This window comes from Gouania willdenowi, chromosome 10 (assembly GCF_900634775.1).
Source record: "Gouania willdenowi chromosome 10, fGouWil2.1, whole genome shotgun sequence".
In the NCBI taxonomy this organism is placed as follows: Eukaryota; Metazoa; Chordata; class Actinopteri; order Blenniiformes; family Gobiesocidae; genus Gouania; species Gouania willdenowi.
The window spans coordinates 26,645,217-26,670,242 of record NC_041053.1 but is presented as its reverse complement, the minus strand read 5'-3'; the positions used below and the strand labels follow the sequence as shown (position 1 = coordinate 26,670,242).

Sequence of the window (25,026 nt, the reverse complement as noted above, 5' to 3'; positions counted from 1 at the left end):
CCCACTGGAGGGTAGGCGCTTCCGACCCAGTTTAGCGTATATACTCTGGGGGCGTGGCCACACAGTGAGGTTCGACCAATGGCGTGAAGCCAAGGGGCGGTGGGCGTTCCTCTAGGTTGGAGCAGAAGTTGAACAGCGAGAGCAGAGCAGAGCTGAGCTCAGAGGGCAGACAGAGAGGGACCGGACCCTCTGATGGAGGGGGGGGTTTCTTATAACAAATATACACACGTGTGTGAAGTGGTTGGCCGCAGGATAGCTCTTATTTAGCTAGCAGTTATTTAAGAAAAGCATATATCCTAGCTTTATATTTAAAATGCCTATTTTAGTTTTCCTCTTAGACACGTCCGCCTCTATGAATCAGCGCACTTATTTGGGTACGACGTATCTGGACGTTGCGAAAGGCGCGGTTGAGGTCTTTATGAAGGTAAAGGGTGATTTTTACCCGGACTTTTTTCATCAAGAATGCTCCTTTTGGAGAGCCTGGGGGCTCCGTTGAAAAAAGCTCGGTCGAAATTAACGTGTGTTTCTTTTGGTTTCTTTTTTTGACAGCTGCGTGCCCGAGACCCGGCTAGTAGAGGCGACAGGTACATGCTAGTTACATTCGATGATCCACCATACGGAGTGAAGGTAATCAGTAACTGATAGCTTCTGTACATGAAACAAGGCCAAGGGTTTTTTTTCCCCCCCTAGCAGGAACACTTTATTGTCCTTCTGGTGTTGCCGTCGGACCCGGACACAGCTTCCTGTGTGGCGAAAACAGTGAAATGTAGCTCCAAAATAGCTGCAGAGCCGGAGCAGCTCTGCCTCCTGACATCCAGCGGACATTTTGCTTTTGTGTTGAGGAAAGTCTGGGGTCAGAGATGGAGGCGGAGACATTTATTAGCGTTGATATTTTTTTCCACAAATTCAGTCTTCTGAATGGCCAAGGATCACGCCAATCATGTCATGCCCCGCCTCCTATTAATATACTAAAGCCACGCCCCTTAATTGCCATTGGCTGGTTGCAGCTGTAAATTGATAAACCCTTCCTCTCCTCCGTGTCATTTTATAATATGAGCTCTCTTAAAGAGATTTACTCGAATATATGAGATTACTGTTCATGAAAGCACTTTGTGCACCAGTTCAACGTGGAAAGCATTTAGATAGATAAATAAATAGGTAGGTAGATATATTGTTTTAGTTGGAATAAATGCAATAATACAAGAAACAATATTACAACAGACTGATGCAGATGGCTTTCCTCTAGGAAGAAAAAACAAAACAATAATTACATATATTACTGCATACTTTTTGTGTTTGAAAGGGAGTGGTTGGAAGTATAAACTTATTAGTCCCACCCCTTTTCCTACATTACAGTAACAATCACATTTTCAGCATCTTGTTTCCTAACCATTGCTGCTGTTGAGAAATCAGTTTTGGTCCATCTTTATTTGATTTTGATTAAATACACACAAAAAACACATGATACACTTTCAAAATTGTCATACAACATAAATATATTTTTGATATTTGTACACTCTTTAATTTCCATTGGCAAACTGTTCCATAATCTTATTCCACATACTGAAACACACAATCTTGTCCTTGTTGTTCGCACACTCATTTAGAAGACATGATGCACCACAAGAAATATCCACAACAAGTAAATATCTGCAGTTGTTTTTTTTTTAAGACTGCACAGCATCCACTGAGCCTTTTTTGTTTTTTTTAATGCTGAGTAAACGCTACGCTGTCACATGAATCCCTAAAGTCCCAAGTCTACTACTATATTATCTGCTCTCTGCTGACATCCCTCATGGTTTATTTATCAGAACCAAACTTTATTATGCAAGTAGAGAGTGATCTAACATTGTAAACAGTTTGAAGTGTGTCACAATTCCAGGGCAGAAATCTTTTCAAAAAAAAAAAAAAAAAAATGAGCATAACGCAGAGATAAGCTACCTTTACCTTAGCGGGCCCCACAAAAATGTGATTATATGATCTGATTTCATTATCTACATTCATGTCAGCATTTAGAATAATGACCCATCTGAACATTAATACAGGGAACAACAATGAGTTTGTGTTTTCATGTGTAATTTATTGTTTTGTTTATTTTTTTCTGGCCATTTTGCATATTCTCCTCTCATTTAGTTGTTTTTTGTTGTTCTAGATTTGTGTCTTATAAGTCAATGTGTGTATTTTTATTGTAATTTTGGAGACATATTTTGTGTATTCATTTTCGTCTTGTATTTTGTAATGTTTCTCTAATTTTGTGTCTCTGTTTTTTTGTTTTGTTGCCGTTTTGTGTGTTTTTGGAGTCGTTTTGTGTATTTATGTTGTGTATATTTCTGTAATTTTGTATGTTTTTTTTTTTTTTTTTTTAAGTAATTTTGTGCATTAGTTTTAGGGGCCTCTCAAAATTAGAGCGAGGGCCGCATGTGCCTATGTTGCCTATGTCTGGCATGATGTGTCTCAGTGATTTATTACCAGTCAGTCATGTTAATTACACCTTAACTGTTGGGATGATTATAATCTGCACATACTGTATTTATAGCACGTGGGCATACAGAACAAGGAAATAATAGCTTAGAAGAAGAAAGAACAACTATTTCAAGGACGACAATGGCAGTGAATATTAAATTCATTAAGGATGACAGATTTAATGAGGCTTTCCTTCCTGAAACGTACCCCCAGAGTGGTGCAGTAGATGGTTCTGAAGGCAGAAAGGACACAAACTGATGATTAATACACTGACTGGCAGCTGTGCAGAAGTTAGACAATTAAGAAATGTATCTGTAGCCACAGTTTAGTTATAGTTTTCTGTAAATGTGCACTTCTTTTTGGATTCAAGGTCTATTTTTTAATAATTTCTATAATAATTATTATTTTTTAAAATTCTTTCTGTAGACTGTGCAGCAACACAGATTACATATTTCTGTGGTGCAGCACACAAAACATCCCTGGCTTTTCCCCCATCCTGATATAAAACAGTCAATGAAAATAACAGTAGAATTAGTTTCTGTACACAGCGTCAAAGGATTGTGCGATTTTTATTGTGTTGATATCGTAGCATTACGTGTTGGGCGTGGTCATGACGTAATAACATGAGTAAATGAAGTTATTTCTGTGATGCGTCGACCATTACTTATAAATGTGGCTCACGGTAACAGAATTATTTCTAACGCTCCAGTTAAATAATCCTCGCTCAGCTCACTGTGGATCATTGTAGTTATGATTGAAGATCTTTCCCTGTGTTGTAAACTGTGTCCTCGTCCTCTCTTAGTTTTTTGTACTGACATCCTCTTTGTTGTTTCTGCCTGCTTTGCACAATGAGAATTATGATGAAATAACAAGGTTTTTACTGAATGAAGCAACTGTGATTGCACAGTTACACAGGCAATAAATAGTTGATGTAGTAGGAGACAGTTGAGGCCAGGCTGAAAAAATTGAACTATTCTGACGTCTGAATTATTGAATGCAAGCTAAGCCTCACTTTTTGGCGGGTCTGCGTAATATAAGGGTCTCTGTCCTGGTCAGTTTGTTGCCAACATGTGTGCGTTTTTAGGCCAGGCTACCGGATGCAAAACACCACTCACTTTGTTCTTCTTGTTGTTCTTTTTGTTCTTGTTGTTGTGTACACCAGTTAAAATGGCTACTCCTCTGTTTTTCGTTAATGAATCAGGCTGAAATTTGGTAGCTATAATCTATGGATGTGTACGCATCGACTCTCGGAGCCCGATTTTTGATTTGAAGCCCAAGTGGCCCCAAAAGAAAAAAAACCGAAAGTCGATTTCTCATTTTTTTGCTAGTCAAATATTATGAGGCTTCGTGGTACCGAATCATTGGCACCTACCAATGTACAAATGGGGTCCATTACCCCGTACGTGTCACGGGAGGGCCCATTTTTCAAATGACTACTCCTTTGTTAGTTCTCGTTAGATCGGAATGCAGTTTGGTATGAATGAATATGATGAGACGCTCTGAGCCCTTTTTTGAAATGGGGTAGGGGGCCCAGGGGCCCCACCCCCCATTTTTGTTAATTTCCAAATTTATGGGAACATAGTCGTGTGATATATCGTTTTAAAGCTAATTCAAGTTAGATTACGATTATGCGTCGCACAATTTGATTAGGGGCCCGGGGTCCACCCCCTTTTTTTTAGGCAATTTCCATTAGTTTTTCTCATTTATTTGTGTGTCAAATATTGCAACAGTTGGTGGTGCTGAATCATTGACACATACCAATATATGAATGGGGCTCATTACTCTGTATGTGCCACGAGGGTGCCAGGGGGTAATGACTACTTGTCCGTTAATGCTCATTGAAACGGGCTGTAATTTCATATGGACATTCTTTGAGCAAATGTCAAGAGTAGTTCATCAGAACTTATGTCAGATTTTACCCTGATTCTATCCTTGCAATTTAAACAAACTTATCAATAATTCTGATTGAGAGGAATATGCATTTGTGCTGGTGGTTCTCTTGTCTTTCTGGCTTTGCAAACTCTTAGCTTCTCCCAGCAAAGGAAGCAGTAAGCTTGCAGGTTATCCGTAGATTAAGCATATAGCTGCAACACTAAAGTACTTGACCTCAGTGTAAAGAAGTTCCTGAGTAGATGCATTAGTCTGAATATCCTCGACTGTGTAGAACGTCTCTCTCAGAGAGCACTGGCAGTGTGGGAGGTGTGTTTTTTCTGGATGCTTGACATGTATTAAATTAGACTCTTAAACAAACAGCAGCCGGCTCAGCCGTGGGCTTGAATCTGAACAATCATATCTTCTTATTTCAGAGGTCTGTTTTGCCTAAATTAATGCTATGCTTATGTTTAGGTCATGTAGTACCTCAGGGGTGTCAAACTCAGTGGCCAAATACGGACAAGTTTGATCTGAAGTGGGCCTCAGAGGTGCAGAATCGAACAATTTCAACATTTACTTTGCATTTCCATGTATAAATGATATAAAAGCATGTAGAGATTATAAGGAACCCACAATATCCAAGCAATAGGTGACAAGTCAGGTAGTGACTATATTTATTTAATTTTGGGAAATTTTTACCAAATAATTTGAGGATTGAGCAGGATTTTGAAAAAATTGGTTTCTTTCAACAATTTGAGAGTAAAAATGACTTCCACTGTGTTATACAAGCGTGGGAATTTGTGACAAATTCAATAGAACTCCACTTAAATCATTTTAAAGTTCTACTTCCAAATAAATCTGTGGAAATGAAGTGTATTATTTTTGCATAGATACCAATATTTATATTTGGATATGATACAATCATTTAAAATGACTCCCAATCTCTGCTTACTTAAAAAAAAAATCCCATGAAAAGTTACTACTTTTTGACAATTGCCAAAATTCCCAAGCTTAAGTTCCTGTCGAAATCTACCAGATATTTTACGCCCCTTTGTAACCCTACTGAGATATACACAACTAAATTATTTAGTAATTTACACAATGATTCATGATTTTACAGCTATTTTCACTTTTCTCTGCGGGCCAGTTTGGAAGCTTTAAAGGGCCGAATTTGGCCCCCGGGCCTTGAGTTTGACATTTGTAGTATATAGTAAACAGAGAGCTGAGAGTTTAAAGCTTTTGCATCCAAATGTGACAGTTATCTACTTGAAGTAATCATAGCGTGCTGCTAATCAGTCAGAGAACAAAACATACTCTTTCTCTCTGTGTGATTGCATACTTTGGGTCTTTTTTGCTCCGTTGGCTTTAGCTCATCTCTGCTGCTGGGTGAAACCTGCCTTTGTGTCGTACACAGATGGATTACACAGCTGCTCTGTGTGTGTTGTGTGTGTATTCTAGGCAGGATGGAAGGAGAACCACGCCACCTTCATGTGTGAGCTGAAGAACCTGCAGGCATCTGGTCTCACCACTCTAGGTCATGCTCTTCGAACCGCCTTTGACCTGCTCAACCTCAATCGGCTTGTCTCAGGAATTGACAACTATGGGATGGTATTTATGCTGCAAGGATAACAAGTTGTGCCTTACATATTATATTTTGCATTAAAACCTACTAGGGCTGGGCCACATGGACCAAAACTCATATCTTGATATTTTTTCTCAAAATGGCGATATATACAATATAAATCTTGAACTATTTTAATTCAAATGAAGTCTGACCAGAAAGACAATTCAGGGATAAATTTGCTGATGCAAAATGCCACACAGACACAATTAATAACAAACTGTTGTACAAACTGCACCACTTTTGGCTTTTTTTCCTATAAGGGACAGCATGTGTGAGTGAGTTCTTTAGTGCAGTGGTTCCCAAACGTTTTATGCCCAAGGCACATCGAAGGATAAGTACAAATCTGAAGGTGCACCTATTGTGCAAAATAGCCATTATAACACGCGTTATCACTCATATCATGTACAATATCTGTAAATGTGCTTAATTATTTACCATTAAAATGTGACAAAGACATCTATATTACTCATGAAATATTTATTAACAAAATATTAAAAATTAAAAAAAAATAGTTATATAGTTTGCCTCTGTATTATGAAATGAGTGCATACAAAGTAGTAAATTAAAAAAATATTATTTTTGTGTAGTTGTATATTGCAATAACTGTATGGTTGTCACAAAATCCCACGGCACACCGTTTGGGAAACACTGCTTTAGTATGTGGATGTTTAGGGGAAGGTCTGGGTTAGGACGAGGGCTGGGCAATATGGACTAAAATTCATATTTCAATATTTTTTCCTCAAAATGTCGATATACGATATGAATATTGATTTTTTTTTTTTTTTTTTTTTAATAATTTTATTTATGAAATGCAAGTCACAGATATAACTGTATACAGAAGCGTACAATTTCTTTTCTTTTTATACAATTGAACAATTTGGACAAAAAACACAAAAACTTGATCCAAACAAAACAAAGAAAGCCCCGCCCTCCCCTCACCCCAAACCCCTGAGCCTCTTAAATAATTACCGTGCAAATATGACTACAAAATAGATATGAAAAAGTACATACACATATATACACTTACCTCTGCACAGCACATACACCCCCACATATACACATGTCCACACATATTTAAGTGCACATGTGCAGCTACACATCTACACATGAACCATGCATGTGCGCATCCTCATACCTGCCTGAATAGCTGTCAACAACAGTACAGAATGAATATCGATGGCTGCCCACTCCCTGGTTGTTGATGCGGAACCGCCATGCTGGCATATTTTATAATGAATATGTTGTGGGGGGGTCATCTGCCGCCAGTGGACCGACACAGAGAGAAGTGGTGCTCACATGAGCCCACAGTGGGTGCTTACAAACAGACTTCCGTAGCTGGGAGCCCATCCAAATAGGAGAGCAATGGTCTCCAGTGGGAGTAGAATCTATTAGATGAGCCTCTAAGTGAGAACTTGATCTTTTCAAGTTTAAGAAGAGAGAGAATGTCGCGTAACCAAACTTTGACTGAAGGTGGTTGGGAAGACTTCCATAACAAGAGGATTCTTCTACGAGCAATAAGGGACGCAAAGGCTATGACATTGAATATTGATAATTTTACTAAATAAATAAAGTCTTCCCAGAAAGAAATTTGCTGATGCGAAATGGCACACAAGCTAAAATAACATCACAGTGCTTTAAGATTGGTAAAAAAAAAATGAATAAATAACTTGTAGGCATCACAAACATGGGTAACTAGCTGCCCCAAAAGTAAATGCAAAAAATTCTCAAAAGAAACACAATTACTTAATAGGACAAAAAAGCACACAAAAAGAGGGGGAAAACAATTGCACAAGAAATATACATTTAAAAAAAGAAAAACTACAAAAACGTACAAATAATCAGAGAAATACACAAAAGAACAACAAAAAGACATAAAAAGAGAAAAAAATTCAAAATTGGTGAACAGAAATAAACGAAATGGTAACAAAAGACACAACAGGAGAACAAATTCACAATGGGACATTCACAAATTCACAGCGACTGATAAAACAAGTATTTTTAAAACAAAATAACATTGCCCAGCCCTAAAACTGTCATATCCACTGCTTCTCCTAAACAATCACTGGCTACATGTTTCTAAAATAATGTCATTTTTGGTACTTTCATCAGAATGTTTCACTCCGCTCTTAGGCTATTTGTATGATTCAAGAAGAATTGATAAGTTCCCGTAAAAAAAGACGTGTTCCAGACAAGGTCCCAATGAAAGCACAAAGCAAAGATAAGCAGGGCTTCATGTCAGTACTCATCAGATGTGTGATACTACTAAGTCGATTAGTCATTAGGACAAATAGCATTTCTTGCTGTGCTGAAGAGGGTTTTTATCCTATAGTGAGCCAACGACAGGGTGTGGGAAACTAAAGAACAGGAAGTTCACTGTCCATCTGGACTCTGATGGAATCGCTTAACGTTAACATTTGTCTCTCATAGGGTCGTAACCCATTCTTTCTGGAGCCATCTGTGATCATCACCATCACGGATGGGAACAAGCTTACACACAGTTCTGGTGTCCCAGATGAGGTGAAATCCCAAACACAAAACCCATTTTATTATAAACATTATTATTATTATTATTGTTGTTTTGGATCTTTTATCCTTTGCTTTGTCCTATTTAGCTGCACCTGCCACTCAACTCTCCGCTGGCTGGAAGCGAGCTGACCAAGGAACCTTTTCGATGGGACCAGCGTCTGTTTGCTCTGGTGCTGAGACTGCCCGGCGCAACCGCACCAGAGAACGAGCAGCTCGGCAGCGTTGCCTCAGATGAGTCTGCCATCACACAGATGTGTGAAGTCACTGGAGGTTTGCCTATTCTTTGCCACTCTGGTTAATCTAACTGGGGTGCGTCCCAATAGTCCCTCCTATCTCCTTTTCTATCCACTTTTCCTTAACCCCGTGGAGGTGTTAGGAGACTTCCTAAAGGAGTTAGGGAAAGACCATCACATTGTTTTGTCAATCAGACGCACTTCCACTAGGTGACATAATAATATTCCGATGGCTGTGAAGGTAAGTAGCGTCTGCCGTGGTGAAAAAACTACAAATTTCTGAAAAGGGACTACAAAAAGCATATTTATAACACTTTCCCCTGTGCCTCTAACCACTGATATAATCTCAAATATCACAAGGTTTGAATGTAAATCAAAGGCAAAGAGGCTAACAGGCTACGAGGAACAAAAGTGAAACTAAAAGAACGTCACATTGAGAATGGTTGCTCACACTCACTTTCCACTCAGAAATCAACATTAATGTAAAATAAGTATGATTTTGTGAAATGGTTAAATTTGTACAAGATATATGCCTACATAACATTGTAGACTTACACATGTACAACAGCACAAAGCATTCCTAGGTGAATGAAATATGTTGAATAAAACATAATGTGGCTAAAAATGTTATTTATTATATTATTAACGACTGCCACAGCACAACGGCTGCCACGTGATTACATAACTAATGCAAACTGAGAATAGGCTGCACTAAAAGTTTACTGTTTGTTTTACAACATCCGCATTACATTAACCCAGGTATGGATTTTAGATTATTTAAAGTGGTTCAAGGCGTCCGTTTTCAGTCATCAGGAGTTTCCACTCATGAGCTCGGTCCTTTTAAATGTTGTCACCACAAGGAATTGTGGGACAGCATTATCTGGTCTCCTATGGTAAAGGATGCATCAGTGTTTCCTAAAGGAGATTATAAATGTAGCATTGAGCCTCCTTTCCTTTAGAGAATTGGAACGCTCCTTATCATGGCCGCCACCTAAACACTTCCCCGGGTGTTAAAAGTGCAGTCCATAACTTTCAAGTCCCTCCCTCCCCCTCCCTCTCTGCTGCTCTCTTGCCCTGCCTCCAAAGTCCCTCCCTCAGAGGAGCTAACAAGCTAACGTTAGCACGACAGCAACGTCACAGTAATATAACATGCTCTATTAAAAGCATATTACTGCAGCACTTCTCTTTCTCAATGTGCACACAACAATCTATTAGCTGGCAGCAGCTGACATAGTGTCACTCACAGCAGCCCACACGGAGGCTGCAGTGATGGCAGCGTGTACACAAACAACACATGCATTACAGAGTTCTAGTGTAACAATTACAAATCAAACATAATGTGAATCAAGCAGCAGTAATTACCTTTCAAGCAGAAAAGTCGCCAATTCCATCTTCTACTCCTCCAGACCATACACTGTAAAAAAAAAAAAAAAAAAACGGCGCTACAGGCACCACATTGCTATGAGCATTGCTGTGTTTTGGCCATGGCGGAAGGGGGCGGGGGCTGTGAGCAACAGCTGTCAGACACTCCATCAAACACAATCCTGGCTCTGATTGGTTCTTTTTGCTCGGTCATGGTGCATTCTGGCAAACTGCCAAAGGCAGCAGGCTCAACAGACGGGACTCAATGAGCCTGTTTTTTTTCTTCACACAAACTACTAGTTTCATGTAAAGCTGTCCTTAAATAGTGACAGCTTTAGCATATATGACAAAAAGTCACTTTTATAAGAGTTACGGACTGCACCTTTAAGGAACAGTGTATAGGAAAGGAGATAGGGCGGACTATTCGGATACACCCCTGGTTTCTCTGCAGGTGATTCCTGCATGTTTGATCACTATTTGTGCTGCCCCACAGGGCGTTCATACTGCGTGCGGACACAGCGGATGTTGAACCAATGTCTCGAGTCTCTGGTTCAAAAGGTTCAAAGTGGAGTCGTCCTCAATTTTGAAAAGACTGGACCCGACCCTCCTCTCATTTGTGATGGTAAGTTTTTGTGTGGGGCGTGGCTGAAATCCTCTGCTTTCTAAAATTGGTGTGAAATGAGATAAATCCAGAAAAATCCCTCTGTAAATTGAAGTGAGAATGTGAAAACACTGATCAAATGAAACACACGTACATAGGATACACGTTAAACCATTCTAAGACTTCCATTATATTTTACATTTTACTTGTTCATGATAAATATGTGAGTGTCTGGTAAATATAGTTGCTTTTTGGTGTGATTTCCAGTACTGCTGTGGTTTGACTCAGCACTAACCACTACATCCAGCAAAAGGTGTGTGCGTGCGAGTGTGTGTGTGATCTGCTTCCTTTTCCCACTGGTGATGAGACACAATCTCTTAGAAGCAACAAAGCCCTATTGGTTAGAGGCACGTCACAGAGTCCCACGGAAAGCTACAGAAATAGGAGCCATTCATATTAGCATATGGGTGCAATAAATCTATAAAGAACTGTTTAAGAACAAGGTTTCATTATGTTACACCGATGGCACAATGCACTTTATAAGTGCTGTATATATTCTAGGAGTTGAACGACTACTTAATTTTAAAGGTCGACTTTATGTGCATACTAGTCGAGTCGACGTCGATGACGTCACCAAGAGCTGAGCCGAGTGGTAGCTGAGTGCCGGTGTTGTGGCAAAATCTGTGACCCGAAAAAATCTGTGACCGGAGGTGGCGACAGTTCCAACCCCTGCGACTTCTTGGCGGACATTTACTCCCCCTTAAACACGTTTGTAATTCTTCTCCAGTCTGCATTTACTTCACCCACCGGAGCGTCATGTTTAAGGGGGAGTAAATAGCTCCTTAATAGCTACGAAGAGGTTTATTACTCTTCTCCTCTACCACTGAGAAGCAGCAGCGGTCACAGATATTTTTCGGGTCACAGACTTTCAGCACAAACCAGGAAAAAGCGAAAAACGCTTGATTTTGTGCTGCCTTGCGGTGCAGGGGTACTAGGACCCTCGTTTGCTGTGTTGCGCCACCATCTTATGCAAAAGTCAGGTACTGGGACTAGTCGACGTCACGTGGACAGAGTTGCGAGACAACATTAAAGTCGACTAATCTGTTTAACCCCTAATACATTCTGAACTCTTGTTTTGTAACAAGAGGTCTGCAAATATACTAACTCACTTAAAAATCTGTATTTCTACACGGGGATTATGGATATCCATATTGTTTGCTGTCTCCAAATTTAGCATCACATATTAAGGTTACAAGCATATTCTTTTTTGCACATTAGTGTGTTAAAATGTTTTTTTTTAATGCTGGTTAATGTGTTAAATAAGACTCTCGATGATGTTTAAAGAATTATGATTCCAGTATTTCTTTTTAATTACTTGCTTTATCTTTGCTCTTTTTTGCACTTTTATAGAGAACTCTGCAGACTTGAATCGTCCTGCGTCATCCTTCGGTCCACAGCCATGGCACAGCTGCCACAAGCTCATCTACGTCCGTCCAAATCCAAAAACGGGGGTTCCAGTCGGTCATTGGCCATTACCCGAGTCCTTCTGGCCGGACCAGAATTCTCCAACCCTTGTAAGCACAGATGTATGATGATGGTCTATATCAGGGGTTTCAAACTCATTTTAGTTCAGGGGCCAAATACGGAGAATCTTGAGATTTTATTGCGGTAAAATTATTGAGGCAAAACTCGGGTCTCGGAGGAGTTCGGAGAAGCCATTGAGGAGGACTATTGGTCGGCCTTGAAGAGATTCTGGCAAACCGTTCGGCGCCTCAGGAGGGGGAAGCAGTGCTTCACCAACACTGTTTCCAGTGCTGGTGGGGAGCTGCTGACCTCAACTGGGGATGTTGTCGGGCGGTGGAAGGAGTACTTTGAGGGTCTCCTCAATCCCACTGCCACGTTTTCCGATGAGGAAGCAGAGGCTGGGGGCTCAGAGGTGGACTCGCCCATCACCCGGGCTGAAGTCACCGAGGTGGTTGGAAAGCTCTTCGGGGGCAGAGCTCCGGGGGTGGATGCGATTCGTCCTGAGTATCGCGTGGCAGTTGGGGACAGTGCCTCTAGGTTTGGCAGACCGGGGTGGTGGTCCCTCTCTTTAAGAAGGGGGATCGGAGGGTGTGCTCCAACTACAGAGGGATCACACTCCTCGGCCTCCCCGGCAACGTCTACTCCAGGGTGCTGGAGAGGAGGATCCGGCCGATAGTCAAACCTCGGATTCAGGAGGAACAATGCGGTTTTCGTCCCGGTCGCGGCACAATGGACCAGCTCTATACCCTTCATCGGGTGCTCGAGGGTTCGTGGGAGTTCGCCCAACCAGTCCACATGTGTTTTGTGACCGCAGCAGGAGCCTGGTTCGCATTGCCGACAGTAAGTCATACCTGTTCCCAGTGCATGTTGGTCCCCGCCAGGGCTGCCCTTTGTCACTGGTTCTGTTCATTATTTATATGGACAGAATTTCTAGGTGCAGCCAGGGAGCCCAATTTGGGAACCTCAGGATTTCATCTCTGCTGTTTGCAGATGATGTTGTTCTGTTGGCTTCATCAAATCAGGACCTTCAGCGTGCACTTGGGCGGTTTGCAGCCGAGTGTGAAGCGGCCGGGATGAGGATCAGCACCTCCATATCTATGGCCATAGTTCTCCACCGGAAAAAGGTGGCTTCCCCTCTCTGGGTCGGTGTAGAGTCCTTGCCTCAGGTGGAGGAGTTCAAGTATCTCGGGGTCTTGTTCACGAGTGAGGGTCGGATGGAGCGTGAGATCGATTGACGGATCGGTGCGGCGTCAGCATTGATGCGGTCGCTGTATCGGATTGTCGCGGTGAAGAGGGAGCTGAGTCGGGGGGCAAAGCTCTCAATTTACCGATCGATGTACGTTCCTACCCTCACCTATGGTCATAAGATTTGGGTAATGACCGAAAGGACAAGATCGCGGATACAGGCGGCCGAAATGAGTTTCCTTCGCAGGGTGGCTGGGCGCACCCTTCGTGATAGGGTGAGAAGCTTAGTCACTCGGGAGGAGCTCGGAGTAGAGTCGCTGCTCCTTCACGTCTAAAGGAGCCAGCTGAGATGGCTCGGGCATCTGTATCAGATGCCTCCTGGTCGCCTCCCTCTGGAGGTGTTTCAGGCATGTCCTACTGGGAATGAGGCCTCGTGGAAGGCCCAGGACACGCTGGAGGGACTATGTCTCTGAACTGGCCTGGTGTCGCCTCAGGGTCCCCCCAGAACAGTTGGAGGAGGTGTGCATGGATCAGGAGGTCTGGGCACCTCTGCTGAGACTGCTGCCTCCGCGACCCGGCCCCGGATAAAAGCGGAAGAAGATGGATGGATGGATGGATGAAATCATTTGATATAAGCACCGGGAAAACCGTGAGCCCTTGAAAATATTGTTGAGTTTCATTTACAAAATTGTTCATGTTTTGTATGTCATTTTTACTTTTTCCTGCGGGCCGAATTAGATGCTCCAAAGGGTCAGATTTGGCCCCCGGGCCTTGAGTTTGACACTTGTGGTATTATTTTAGTATTGAAATGTTGTTAGTCCTTTTCATCATTACCTCAAACATTGTCAGTCCTGTGTCTTTCGTACATCTTTGTGCGACTTGACGAGTGTCAGTATTGCACAATAATCATCCCTTCACACCTAATGGTAGTTTTCTTTTATTGTCATAAATCTTTAAGTGTCAGTTCTACATTGCTGCTGTGTGAGCATGTCACACGGCTTTGGATCAGTTTCTGTATTCATGTCTGTCTTCTCCCCTCAGCCTCCTCGTTCTGCTCACCCTGTGGTGCGCTTCTCCTGTGCCGACTGTGAGCCCATGGTGATTGACAAGCTGCCATTTGACAAGTACGAACTGGAACCATCTCCACTCACCCAGTTCATTCTGGAGAGGAAGTCTCCACACATGTGCTGGCAGGTAGGGTGCTGTTAGCTTGGATTTTTTTTATACATTTACATAATTCACAATATTGTCACTGTTTAGTGGTTGGACAGGTGGAAATGATAGTTTTAAGTCTGACATTCCAGTTTTCTTTGACTCCCAGGTGTTTGTCAATAGCAGTGGGAAGCAGAGTGACCTGGGACAGCCCTTTGGATACCTGAAAGCCAGCACCACTCTCACCTGTGTTAACCTGTTTGTGATGCCTTACAACTACCCAGTCCTTCTGCCACTCCTTGGTATGACACTATTCAGTGTCTGAAATGTCTTCAAATGACTTTAAAAGCCTTTTTTATTTAACTTTTGAGATTAAAAATGAAACCTTTAAGCCACAGAAAGAAAGAAATTACGAATGAAATCAACCATGTATGTGATGGATTTTATCAGCTGTTTTACTCATATTGTAGACGGCTTTAAAGCTACAGCTGAATGATGAACCCCTAACTACCGCCTCTTCACTGATGTCGCTCTTCTTTTGTGCAGATGATTTGTTTAAAGTGCACAAGCTCAAACCAAACCTAAAGTGGCGGCAGGCCTTTGAGATGTATCTGAACACCATGCCTCCATACTACCTTCTGGTAAGTTGAGATATTCTATAGCTATGACGTTTACCTGATTAACAATGCTTCATAATTTGTATCTTTTTATCTTTAAACAGCCTCTAAAAAAGGCCCTGAGGATGATGGGTGCGCCCAACCTGATAGCAGACACCATGGACTGTGGCTTGAGTTACAGTGTCATTTCCTACCTGAAAAAGCTCAGCCAGCAGGTAAATTATGTCATGACTAATAATGACGTATAGTATTCAGTGTTTTAACATGTGAAACGAGGGAAGGAGTTTCTAAGATTTATGTTAAAGAGCATTGAAGTTTAATGTAAAGATGTAAGAACCTCTGTAATGGTTAGGTTATACTTTGCTCTTTTCCAACATCTCAAACATTTCATTTCTTTTTTATTCAAATAGGGACAGTACATATCAATGAACATTCAACAAATGTAAATATGTCAGATTATAGCCATAGGCTAATTTCCATCTGTTGTCCGAGACAGGCTGATGTGAAAAAAAAATCACACTTAACAATAAAACAAGGGGAAACAAAACAATATACAAAAGGATTACATACAGGACATGGAAAATAGGGATCATAACAACTACACTATCAAGGGAATGGACAGGATGCTGTAGGGCAAAGAAAAGCAGTTCACTTCCACATATTCAGAAATGGTCAGTTAAGAGTGCATACAGATCCAGAAAAAAAAAAATGAAAAATTTGTAATGAATCAATAATAACATGAATTTAAATGCATTGTATATATTTATAAAATATGGATTTAAGTTATTATAAAATTGCATTGCAAGTAGCCCTAAGTTGCCTCTTTCCAAAAAAAATAAATAAATACTCATTATTGGTTTCTTCTAAGGTGAGATTCTAAACAAAATGCCTGGTTTTATTCCCAAATCAAGGCTGGGCTATAAGCTGAAATTTGGATCCACTACTTTGGACTAAACTAAACTTATGCAATTTTATTAGAAAGTAGATCAGTCCACTCTGATTTAAAACTCAAATCTTGAGTTCATTTGAACCCTAAACCTTCAATACCGTTATCATATTCATATTTTTCAATTGACAAAACTGACATAAAATGTTTTCAAAATTTATTTCAATGGGTTTCTTTGCTTCTGGGTCAGGATTTTACAGGCCAAACTATAAAACACATTATTATTATTAATATTATTATTATTGTTTTTTTGTTGTTTTCGATATTAAAAAAATATGACCATATATTTCTAATTATACCCTTTATTGTTTCTATATATAAAAAAGGGAGAATAGAATCAGGAGCAATTACTTACACTTTTGTACAATTTTAAATGTTTGAAATTGTCTGCCATAAATGTTAACCTCCAGTGTTTCAATATTAATACATACAACACTACTATGCATACAAATGTTTGTAATTTTGTAATATTGTACTGCTCCTAATGTAAATATTCGGTGCAAAATCAATACAAATACAGAATGAAGAAAAAAAAAAACTAAAATCATAAACAGAAGCGTAAGTTCCCAGTTTTTAAGAAGAATGTATATGACTCAAGACAATTTATTGCCTATAAATAAGCAGCGCATTCCTTGCAGTGTTTACACAAGCACTCATTTGGAAAAACACAACTTTGATGATTTGAGAAATATTTTAGAAGTATTTACACCATCTTTCCTAGAAAAGGTCTTATTACCTTTTGAATAGTGATCTGTGAAAATGCTCATTAGTACTCTGTCATACCGTTGTTTAGTGGAAACTAAGGAGAAACAATAATGTGTTTAATTTAAGGCTAAAATCGAGTCGGATCGTCTCATTGTGTCGGTGGGGAAAAAGGCTCCCCAAGAAACCAGCATCAAGGTAAAGAACCACTCCAGCTCCCTGTCGCTCGCCCACCTGCGAGACTTTAAGCAGCTGCTGCATGGAATCACCGGGGAGGGGCCGCTCCGCCTGTGCGACATCAACTTCAAAGAGTTTTCTGGTTTCCAGGTTGCCCTGCTCAATAAGGCAAGTTCAGGACAGCGCTGACACTTCATTATTTATAAACAATGTTTGTTCCTTTTAGTGGGATTTTTTCTATAAGCTTTCCCTCTCACACTGACAGGAAGTAAAACCTCAATCTTATCGAAACGCGTACGACATCCCAAGGAGGAACCTCTTGGACCAGCTCACACGAATGCGGTCTAACTTGTTGCGGACGTCTTTGAAGTTGATTCGAGGACAAGATGAAGGTTTGAAATCACACCAACATGCTGCACATGTGATGAGAAAGCGTTGATTTCAAATTGAATTCTTGCTCTGTTACTGCTTTTTGGAATAAGAGGACTTCTCTTCTTTGTGGGTGTTTGTCAGACTACCTGCACAGTATTCCAGTGGCTCAGATGGGAAACTATCAGGAGTTTCTGAAAATGATGCCGTCTCCTTTGAGAGAGATTGACCCTGATCAACCAAAACGGCTGCACACGTTTGGGAATCCGTTCAAACAGGACAAGAAGGTGTGAATGTATATCCTCACTTCTTAGATAACATTGTAACTGAAGTCTAACGGCTCAATTTAAAAAATTCTGGGATTTTTTTTGGCTTTTGTTTCTTCCTCTGTGACGACTTCATTACTTTACTCAAGGGGATGATGATTGATGAGGCAGATGAGTTCGTGGCAGGGCCTCAAAGCAAGAAACGAGGAATTTCCGGTGACTCCAGCTCAGGCGTTACCCTAAAAAGAAGACGGAGCATGTCCCCGTTGCTGCGAAGACCACATGTGCCACCAGGAAACTCCAACCATGTGGCGCCTGGAAAGAGTCTGGCAGGAGTTCAGCAGAACCTTCTTAAACCCATTCCACAACACAAAGGTGAGAGAAAAAAGAACTTCTGTTGGTAGGTTTGAATTTTAAAAAGCATGGGTTACAACTTCCATTAATTTGATTCAATGCGCAGAATACTTTTTAAACATATTCTTTGTTAAATCATAACTAGAGCCACTATTCTCCCAATCTTTTCCTGGGGCCTCATGTACAAAGACTTGTGTATAAAATGGTGTGAAAAAAGCGCACGTCTCAATCCAGAGACATGCGTACACTCAAATCTGTGAGTACGACTGGATCCACGCACCTGTCATTTGAACATCGGAATCAGCGCAGATGTGAACGCACACGTGTCCCCTCCCTTTCCACGCCCCATATTTACATATGTAAATCATATTAAAATGAGGTCAGCACCGGGATTCCTCTTTGTCTGATCAGAAAAAGCTGTGACTCTTAACACCAGTAGCACAGGAAAGAAGAGGTTTTAAAACATTTTAGACCAACAGCGACATGTGAGACAGAGATGATTCAACAGTGAAGATACTAGAATTAATATAAACATTAATATAGACACACACAGTTTGCTGAATGCTTGTCTGTGTGTGTTAAGAAGTGGATAGCGGATTAAGGAAGACACGTAAAATGTTATACTACTACTACTACTACTAATGATAATAATTGCAAAATATGACGTTCTCTGTCTCCCGATCATCAAACAGGCTGTGAATGTGTAACAGATAAATATGACTCATTGTAAAACGCTTTGGTATTAAAGCGATCCATGAAAGTGTTTTGCTTTGAAGCTGATTTTTAATAGTCATTTATTTTGGTTAATATCAATGTATAAGGCACAATTGTGGTGAGTTTTTTGTTTCTTCCTTTATAAATCTTTTTTTTATTAATCTGGTTTGCAGTTGGCTATCAAACTTAATTATTGTCCCTGAGATGAAAGGAGGATTGACTGAATAATGTTTGTAATGTCATTATTCACTTTGAGAAAAATCATCCCGCGGACCAAATTAGATGCTCTAGAACAGTGGTTCTCAAACTATTTTTGGCTCAAGTACCCCCTTTCTCTAATTCCTCTGTGCTCCCTACACTCGCCTCTTGACCTTGCTGGATTGTCTCCCATCTATTTTAATTATCTGTAGCAGTGATGTCCTGAAAAAAAGTAGCAGGCTAAAAAAAAAAAAAGTAAATGGAATGGTAAATGGACTTGATTTTATATAGCGCTTTATCACCACACTGAAGCAGTCTCAAAGCGCTTTACATATCAGCTCATTCACCCATTCACTCTCACATTCACACACCAGTGGGACAGGACTGCCATGCAAGGCGCTAGTCGACCACTGGGAGCAACTTTGGGTTCAGTGTCTTGCCCAAGGACACTTCGACACATAGTCAGGTACTGGGATCGAACCCCCAACCTCTCGATCAGAAGACGACCCACTACCACCTGAGCCACGGTCGCCCTAGTAGGGGGGTTGGGGGGCATGCCGCTGCTCAGAACATTTTGCAAAAATGATGCTATATTGTGGCTTTTGATGCATTATATTAGTGTAATTAGTGCTTTTCTTCTGTCTTTTTTGTAGCACTTTTATTAGCATGATGTATTTTCTCACCTAGTTTTTGTTTGCATGATGCATTTACAAGTTGAAATCTGGTATCCATGATAATGATGACAAAGAATTGAGCATCATTACCAGTTTACCTGTTGAAAATGTACCAACTTATCCAGTAGTATGGGCGCTTGGTCTCATAGTAGTCCTCTGTAGAATGCTGTCTGGCACTGTAACATATCTGCATGATTAACATCATTTTTGTGTGGTTTGCTTGTTGTTAATCTTGGTAATATATTTAGTGTATCAATGCACATTAAAATTCACAATATACCTAACAGAAGCATATTTTAATGAAGCACAAAAGTTATGTACATTAAGGATTGAGTCACGGCCTGAGCAGGTGTTGATGTTGACTGGGTGATCCTCGATGATGGTGATGGGTGAAGGTCGGGTACTACTAGTAGTATGAGTTTCAGCATGACATTGTAAAAAATGTCAGGTCCAAAATTGGGGGGGGAAATGGTCTCCACCTCCCCTTATATTTGTGATTTTCATTAAATTCTTACTTACTTCTTACTTTCTTTGTTAAAAAGCCCAGCATTAATGGCTGGCTTGTGACGTTTGGATGGCATCACTGATTATTCATCTTCTTACTGCCAACATCAGACTTTTCAGTGCTTCAGGAAGTGATTTTTCCTGCAGATGAGAGAATCTGAGGTGTGTGCTTGGTGGCACGTGAGATGAACTCTCAAGAGACATTGCGCAAGATTTAGAAAATGGCCGACAAAACAGCGTCAGAAAACTTCCTTAAAGTGTTGAAAACGTCAATCTTTCATGGATCTTAACGATTTTTTTCAGTGCGAAATGGGTGCGCAATCATTTATGAACACGTTTAAGAGAATAAAATAAAACTATAAAAAAATAAAAATAGAGTAGACGCTGGCCAGAACGTGAGTAGCGGGCGATTTTGCCAGCGCTGCTGGACATCCCTGCTGTAGAAATGTTACTCATTGCTAAAACTTTGATATGATGCTTTGTTTATGTTGTACCTGTAATGTTTTATGTGTCCATCTCCTTTTTTGCCAAGCCACTTTGGAACGGAACTTGTTCTTAGATGCTTTTCTGTTCAAACAACGGTTTGCTACGACTTTCTACTAAAACGCTGGTAATTTTCTCTCATTCAGCAGTTGATGGCAACATGGTTGTAGCTGAGAGTAATGGTGAGAGCATCGTTGGAATGGACTGTGGTGAGATGTTGCTCGCTGAGATGGATGGCGATGTAGGGTCTACGCCTCCTTTAAGCCCTGAAGACAAAAGTGAAGCAGGAATGGGATCTGATGGGCAGAGCGATGTTGGGACGGAGCACAATCTCACAGACTGTCCACTAGAAGAGCTGCTTGTGGAGGAGCATTTCAACTGTGACCGCCTGAGTCCACAAAGCCAGCAGGACGACAGCAAACACGACGCTCCCGTACTTCACACCATATTTATACCTCCACTGGACGGATCCCAAGCAGAGTTGCGGACGCGCGTCATCAAGGAGGTTCGCAAACCAGGACGAAGTGCGTATGGACTGCAACATCCTACTTGTTTTTAATCTCTGTCTGGTAAGGTAGCACCTCTAACTGTCCACGTGCTTTTCCTCAGACTTTGAGGCCATAGTCGCGCTCCTGCAGCAGGTGGAGGGATTAGTGGACGTCCAAAAGTACTTCATCCAGCACGCCATCAAAGAGGCCCTCAGGTAAATTACAGAACATGTTTCCAAGGTGATACTTTAGTTCTGCCTGTTTTTATAGTTTCCTCTTAAAGGCGGGTATACACTGTGCAAAGTTTTTTCAATCGTTGTAGTTAGCTCCAGCTTCAATTGTAGAGTCCAAATGTTCGCAGCTCACGATTCATGTTCTCACACTATATGGACCAACACTCTGACGCAACCTGACTACTCACACTGTAACGTCCATACACGACACGTCTTGAGACTTGTTTCCAGAAATGCAACGTGAAAATTAGAAGAAGAACAGCTGTGCTGGAGGGGCTGTGGGCAGGCAGATGCTGACCACTCGCACATCTTCTGGTTATGTCTAAAAATCCAATCCTTTTGGAGGGAGGTCATGCAAGTAATGGGAGATGTTCTGTGTTGTAGTATATCTGTGGAGCCTGTTGTCTACTGTGGTCTTGTACCGGTGGATGTCATCTCCAAAAGTGATGTTTATCTTTTTTAAAATGACAATCGCAGCAAAAAAGAACATCACAAAAAACTGGATGAAAGTTGACCCACAAACAGTGACTTAATGGACAAATATACTGGAGGAAATACACTCAATGGAGAAATGGACCCATTACCTGAGAACCTCGACTAAATGGATAGACTATAAGACAAAGGAATGAACATTCACAGGGAATATGAGAACAAGATAAAATTCTGATGCGTTGCTGTTAAAACAGAAAAAGAAGAAGAAGCCAAAAATTGCAGTGTATGTCCGCCTTTAACCTAAAAACTGATCAAAACTAAGCCTTCTTTCATTGTTCTGACCACTTTGTAGTAATTGTTCTCCACCCTGATCAGGTTCAAGAAGTTGGTACTCATCCAACAACTGGAGAACGCCCTTGTCGAGTTGGAAAATAAGGAACAAGCAGCTTCAGAGTTGCCCACTGATTTTGGCAGCTAGTGAGGAAACTGGGTTTGCTGCTGTATTACTGGACAACAGAAAGGAGCTTCTCCCTCATCTGACGTCAGTTTGGTTAAACAATGGATGCTGGGAAATTAGAGACATTGACTTGCTCTGACAAACACTCACTGTCCTTGTGTGTGTTACGTTATTTATTTTTACAGACTGAAGTTACAGGTCATATATCACTGGCTTTATTATACTTAAACCATTCATATCAACAGATGCCTTAAGCCTCCTAATGGCTTTTATGTGTATGGACACAAATGCACACTCCACAGACTCGCTGGCCCATTCCTTTAGGCACATTCAGGTTTATTCTATTGTTACTTTTTATACCCAGACCTTTGTTCAGCTGGTCTGAAGATAACTTTTGACTGTGGCTGTGTTTATGTTCATGAATAGAAATGTATTTGCCAGCAAAAGAAATCTGTTTCAATCGCTCAGCCCTTCTCTGCTAAGAACCGCACTGATCTTTGTTCAGACATTTGTCTACATACTGTTTCCTACTGTTAATAGATGATACTGACAAATATTGACATTTTATATATAAATATATAGGTAATATTGATGTATATCAAGATGGGAGTTTGTTGTCAAGGCAATATTTTTTTTTGTAAAGAAAATTACTAGAACTTGTAGAATCTGGCTTTAAAATGTGTCCCCACACTTGGTGTTTATAATCTAAAATCTTTGAACATGTATTGCCCAAACTTTTGGCCATCTTGGTTATTATTGTCCACCACTGTTGGCATCCTGTTAGCATCTGCTGCGTCATCCTGATCGAGTAGTCTACAAAAAAAGCCCACAGCGCCGTCTTGTGGTATTAATCTTATACCACACGTGAAAGTAAATGTCTGCTAACATTCAGATAAATACACTTTGGCTTTAAATGATCAGTTTATCATCCCACAGTAAAAGATCCATGGTCCAGCTAACAGCTCTACCAGTTAAAAGCAAGATGGAGGTAGTGTGTGTCTAATGTATACAGCTGATAGGACCTGTATGCTACATTTAAGACATATGTTTTATTAATGTGATTTAAATCAATAGAGTTCACATTTAGATGTTAAACCAAAACAGTCATAATATCTCTATTTAAGAGTAACTGGCAGAGGTGGCAAAAATACTAATCTTCAGTAAAAGTATAGATACTTGAATAGAAAATTACTCTGGTAAAAGTAAAAGTATTAAAGTTGCTCCCTTACTTAAGTAAAAGAGAAAAAAGTAGATGCAACTAAATGTACTTAAGTAAAAAAGTTCAAAGTAAAGGGTTTTTTTTACCAAGTAGATTACATTTTTTCAAGAACTTGTAGAAAACTGGTTAATGGAAATGGATTCAATCTGTTATCTTTGAACACCTGGAGAATTTAGAACTCATAATAAATAAAATGTCAAGATAAAAAATAAGAAAAAGTGTAAATGCTTGAGTTCAACAATTTTAAGAACTTGTAAAAAAAATAAATAAAAATTTTAATCTGTTTCCCTTTATTAACACCTGGAGAATTTAGCACTGATTATAGATTAAATTTGTAAATAAAATGTTTTAAGATATTTGTAAAATAATGCAAATGCTCAATTTAACCCAGAGCAGAATTGAGTTTAATGTTAACTTTAAAACTAAGGGACCTGTCAAAAAGAAAAAAGCTCAAACTACCAAAATTTTGCATATTTTTACGTTGTGACGTCATGTTCGAAGGTCTTATAAGTAACAAGCTCATTTTTAAAATGTAGGGATTGTAAAGTACAGATATTTGTTTTTAAAAAAAACGTAATAAGTAAAAGTAAAAAGTCTCCAAAAAAAATACTTACGTAAAGTACAGATACCAGAAAAACTACTTAAGTACAGTATTGTCACCTCTGGTAACTGGTGCATCTGAATAGTAGATATTACATAATAGCTTTAGCTGTTAGAGAAACAGCACCTGATGTTTCTCTGTGGGATCAAATCAAATTTTCACTCGCAATTCATGTCAGCATAATACTAATTAGATCAATTTCACACAGTTCATTATGAAGGCAGGATAATAGCTTACACAGCAGAGTTGGTGTTTGGACAAATGATGATTTACAGCAGTTCAACGCAGGTCAGACTAATGCATCTGCTCATCTATACACTGTAACACACACACACGCACACACACACACACACACGCACACTGCAGTAAAGCCAACAGCAGCACAGCTCCATTCCAGGGACTTTAGCATCTGTTCAGTCTCTGTGAACAGCCCCAGTGTCAGACTTATAACAGCCGTGGATCTTTCCTCTGCCTCCTTTTTGTTCTCCCCAGTTTATGCGTCAGATGTCCTCCACTCTAACATGTTAATAGAAACACTTTATTTTTGTTAATCTCAGAAATATTTTGTATAAAAAGTTCAAAGCCATTTTGTAGACTGTTGCATACATGTATAAAGTGTAGAGTTTATAAATCTACCTTTTTTTTATAAGAAAATAAATCACTGAGAGAATGACGTTTGATGTAAGTTTTAATTTGTGTTGTGATGAGGTTTTATAGAGTGCAAAATATATTCATATTCATAACTGCATATTCATTGGGACATGCGCACACACACACGGAAACCTCTTAATCCCAGACCGGTCAGCTTCTAAAACCCTTTGACCAAATAAAGCCTGTCAGCATCTGACCAGCAACCCTAAACCTTTACTCCGTCTCGTTCCATTCAAAACGCCACAACAATTTTACACAAAAATGGGAGTAAAATTCATCAGCTTTACCTCAGGTTTAAAACACTTCTTTGTTTTTTGGAATAATCCTAATCCATGTTGACTTACAGTGATTTCTAGTTGAATTTTCAACCTCAAGAGGCAATAATACATTTAAATTTAT

General features: G+C 40.1%; 1 protein-coding gene across 2 annotated transcripts; it reads left to right on the top strand.

Moving 5' to 3' along the window:
* The first annotated feature begins 173 nt into the window (after window positions 1-173).
* On the top strand, window positions 174-24,649 carry ints6l (integrator complex subunit 6 like). Of its 2 annotated transcripts, none has more exons than XM_028459934.1 (18): window positions 174-424; window positions 550-627; window positions 5,794-5,943; window positions 8,387-8,476; window positions 8,572-8,755; window positions 10,574-10,702; window positions 12,092-12,255; window positions 14,432-14,584; window positions 14,712-14,844; window positions 15,089-15,183; window positions 15,264-15,374; window positions 16,937-17,152; window positions 17,250-17,376; window positions 17,498-17,640; window positions 17,769-17,994; window positions 20,696-21,070; window positions 21,156-21,249; window positions 22,075-24,649. In XM_028459934.1, exons 1-18 carry the CDS (start codon window positions 314-316, stop codon window positions 22,175-22,177), a joined length of 2,682 nt encoding a protein of 893 aa, XP_028315735.1. In that variant the 5' UTR covers window positions 174-313; the 3' UTR covers window positions 22,178-24,649. The 2 variants fall into 2 exon arrangements, with proteins under 2 accessions (XP_028315735.1, XP_028315734.1); XM_028459933.1 differs by having other exon boundaries at window positions 20,693-21,070.
* The last annotated feature ends 377 nt before the right edge of the window (window positions 24,650-25,026 follow it).

Excerpts from the sequence above, each read along its gene's own strand:
- ints6l (XM_028459933.1), top strand. The coding sequence starts at position 314 with ATGCCTATTTTAGTTTTCCTCTTAGACACGTCCGCCTCTATGAATCAG. Across the intron at positions 8,756-10,573 it reads GATGTGTGAAGTCACTGGAG|GGCGTTCATACTGCGTGCGG; the intron begins GTTTGCCTATTC and ends GCTGCCCCACAG. Across the intron at positions 17,641-17,768 it reads CGTTCAAACAGGACAAGAAG|GGGATGATGATTGATGAGGC; the intron begins GTGTGAATGTAT and ends ACTTTACTCAAG.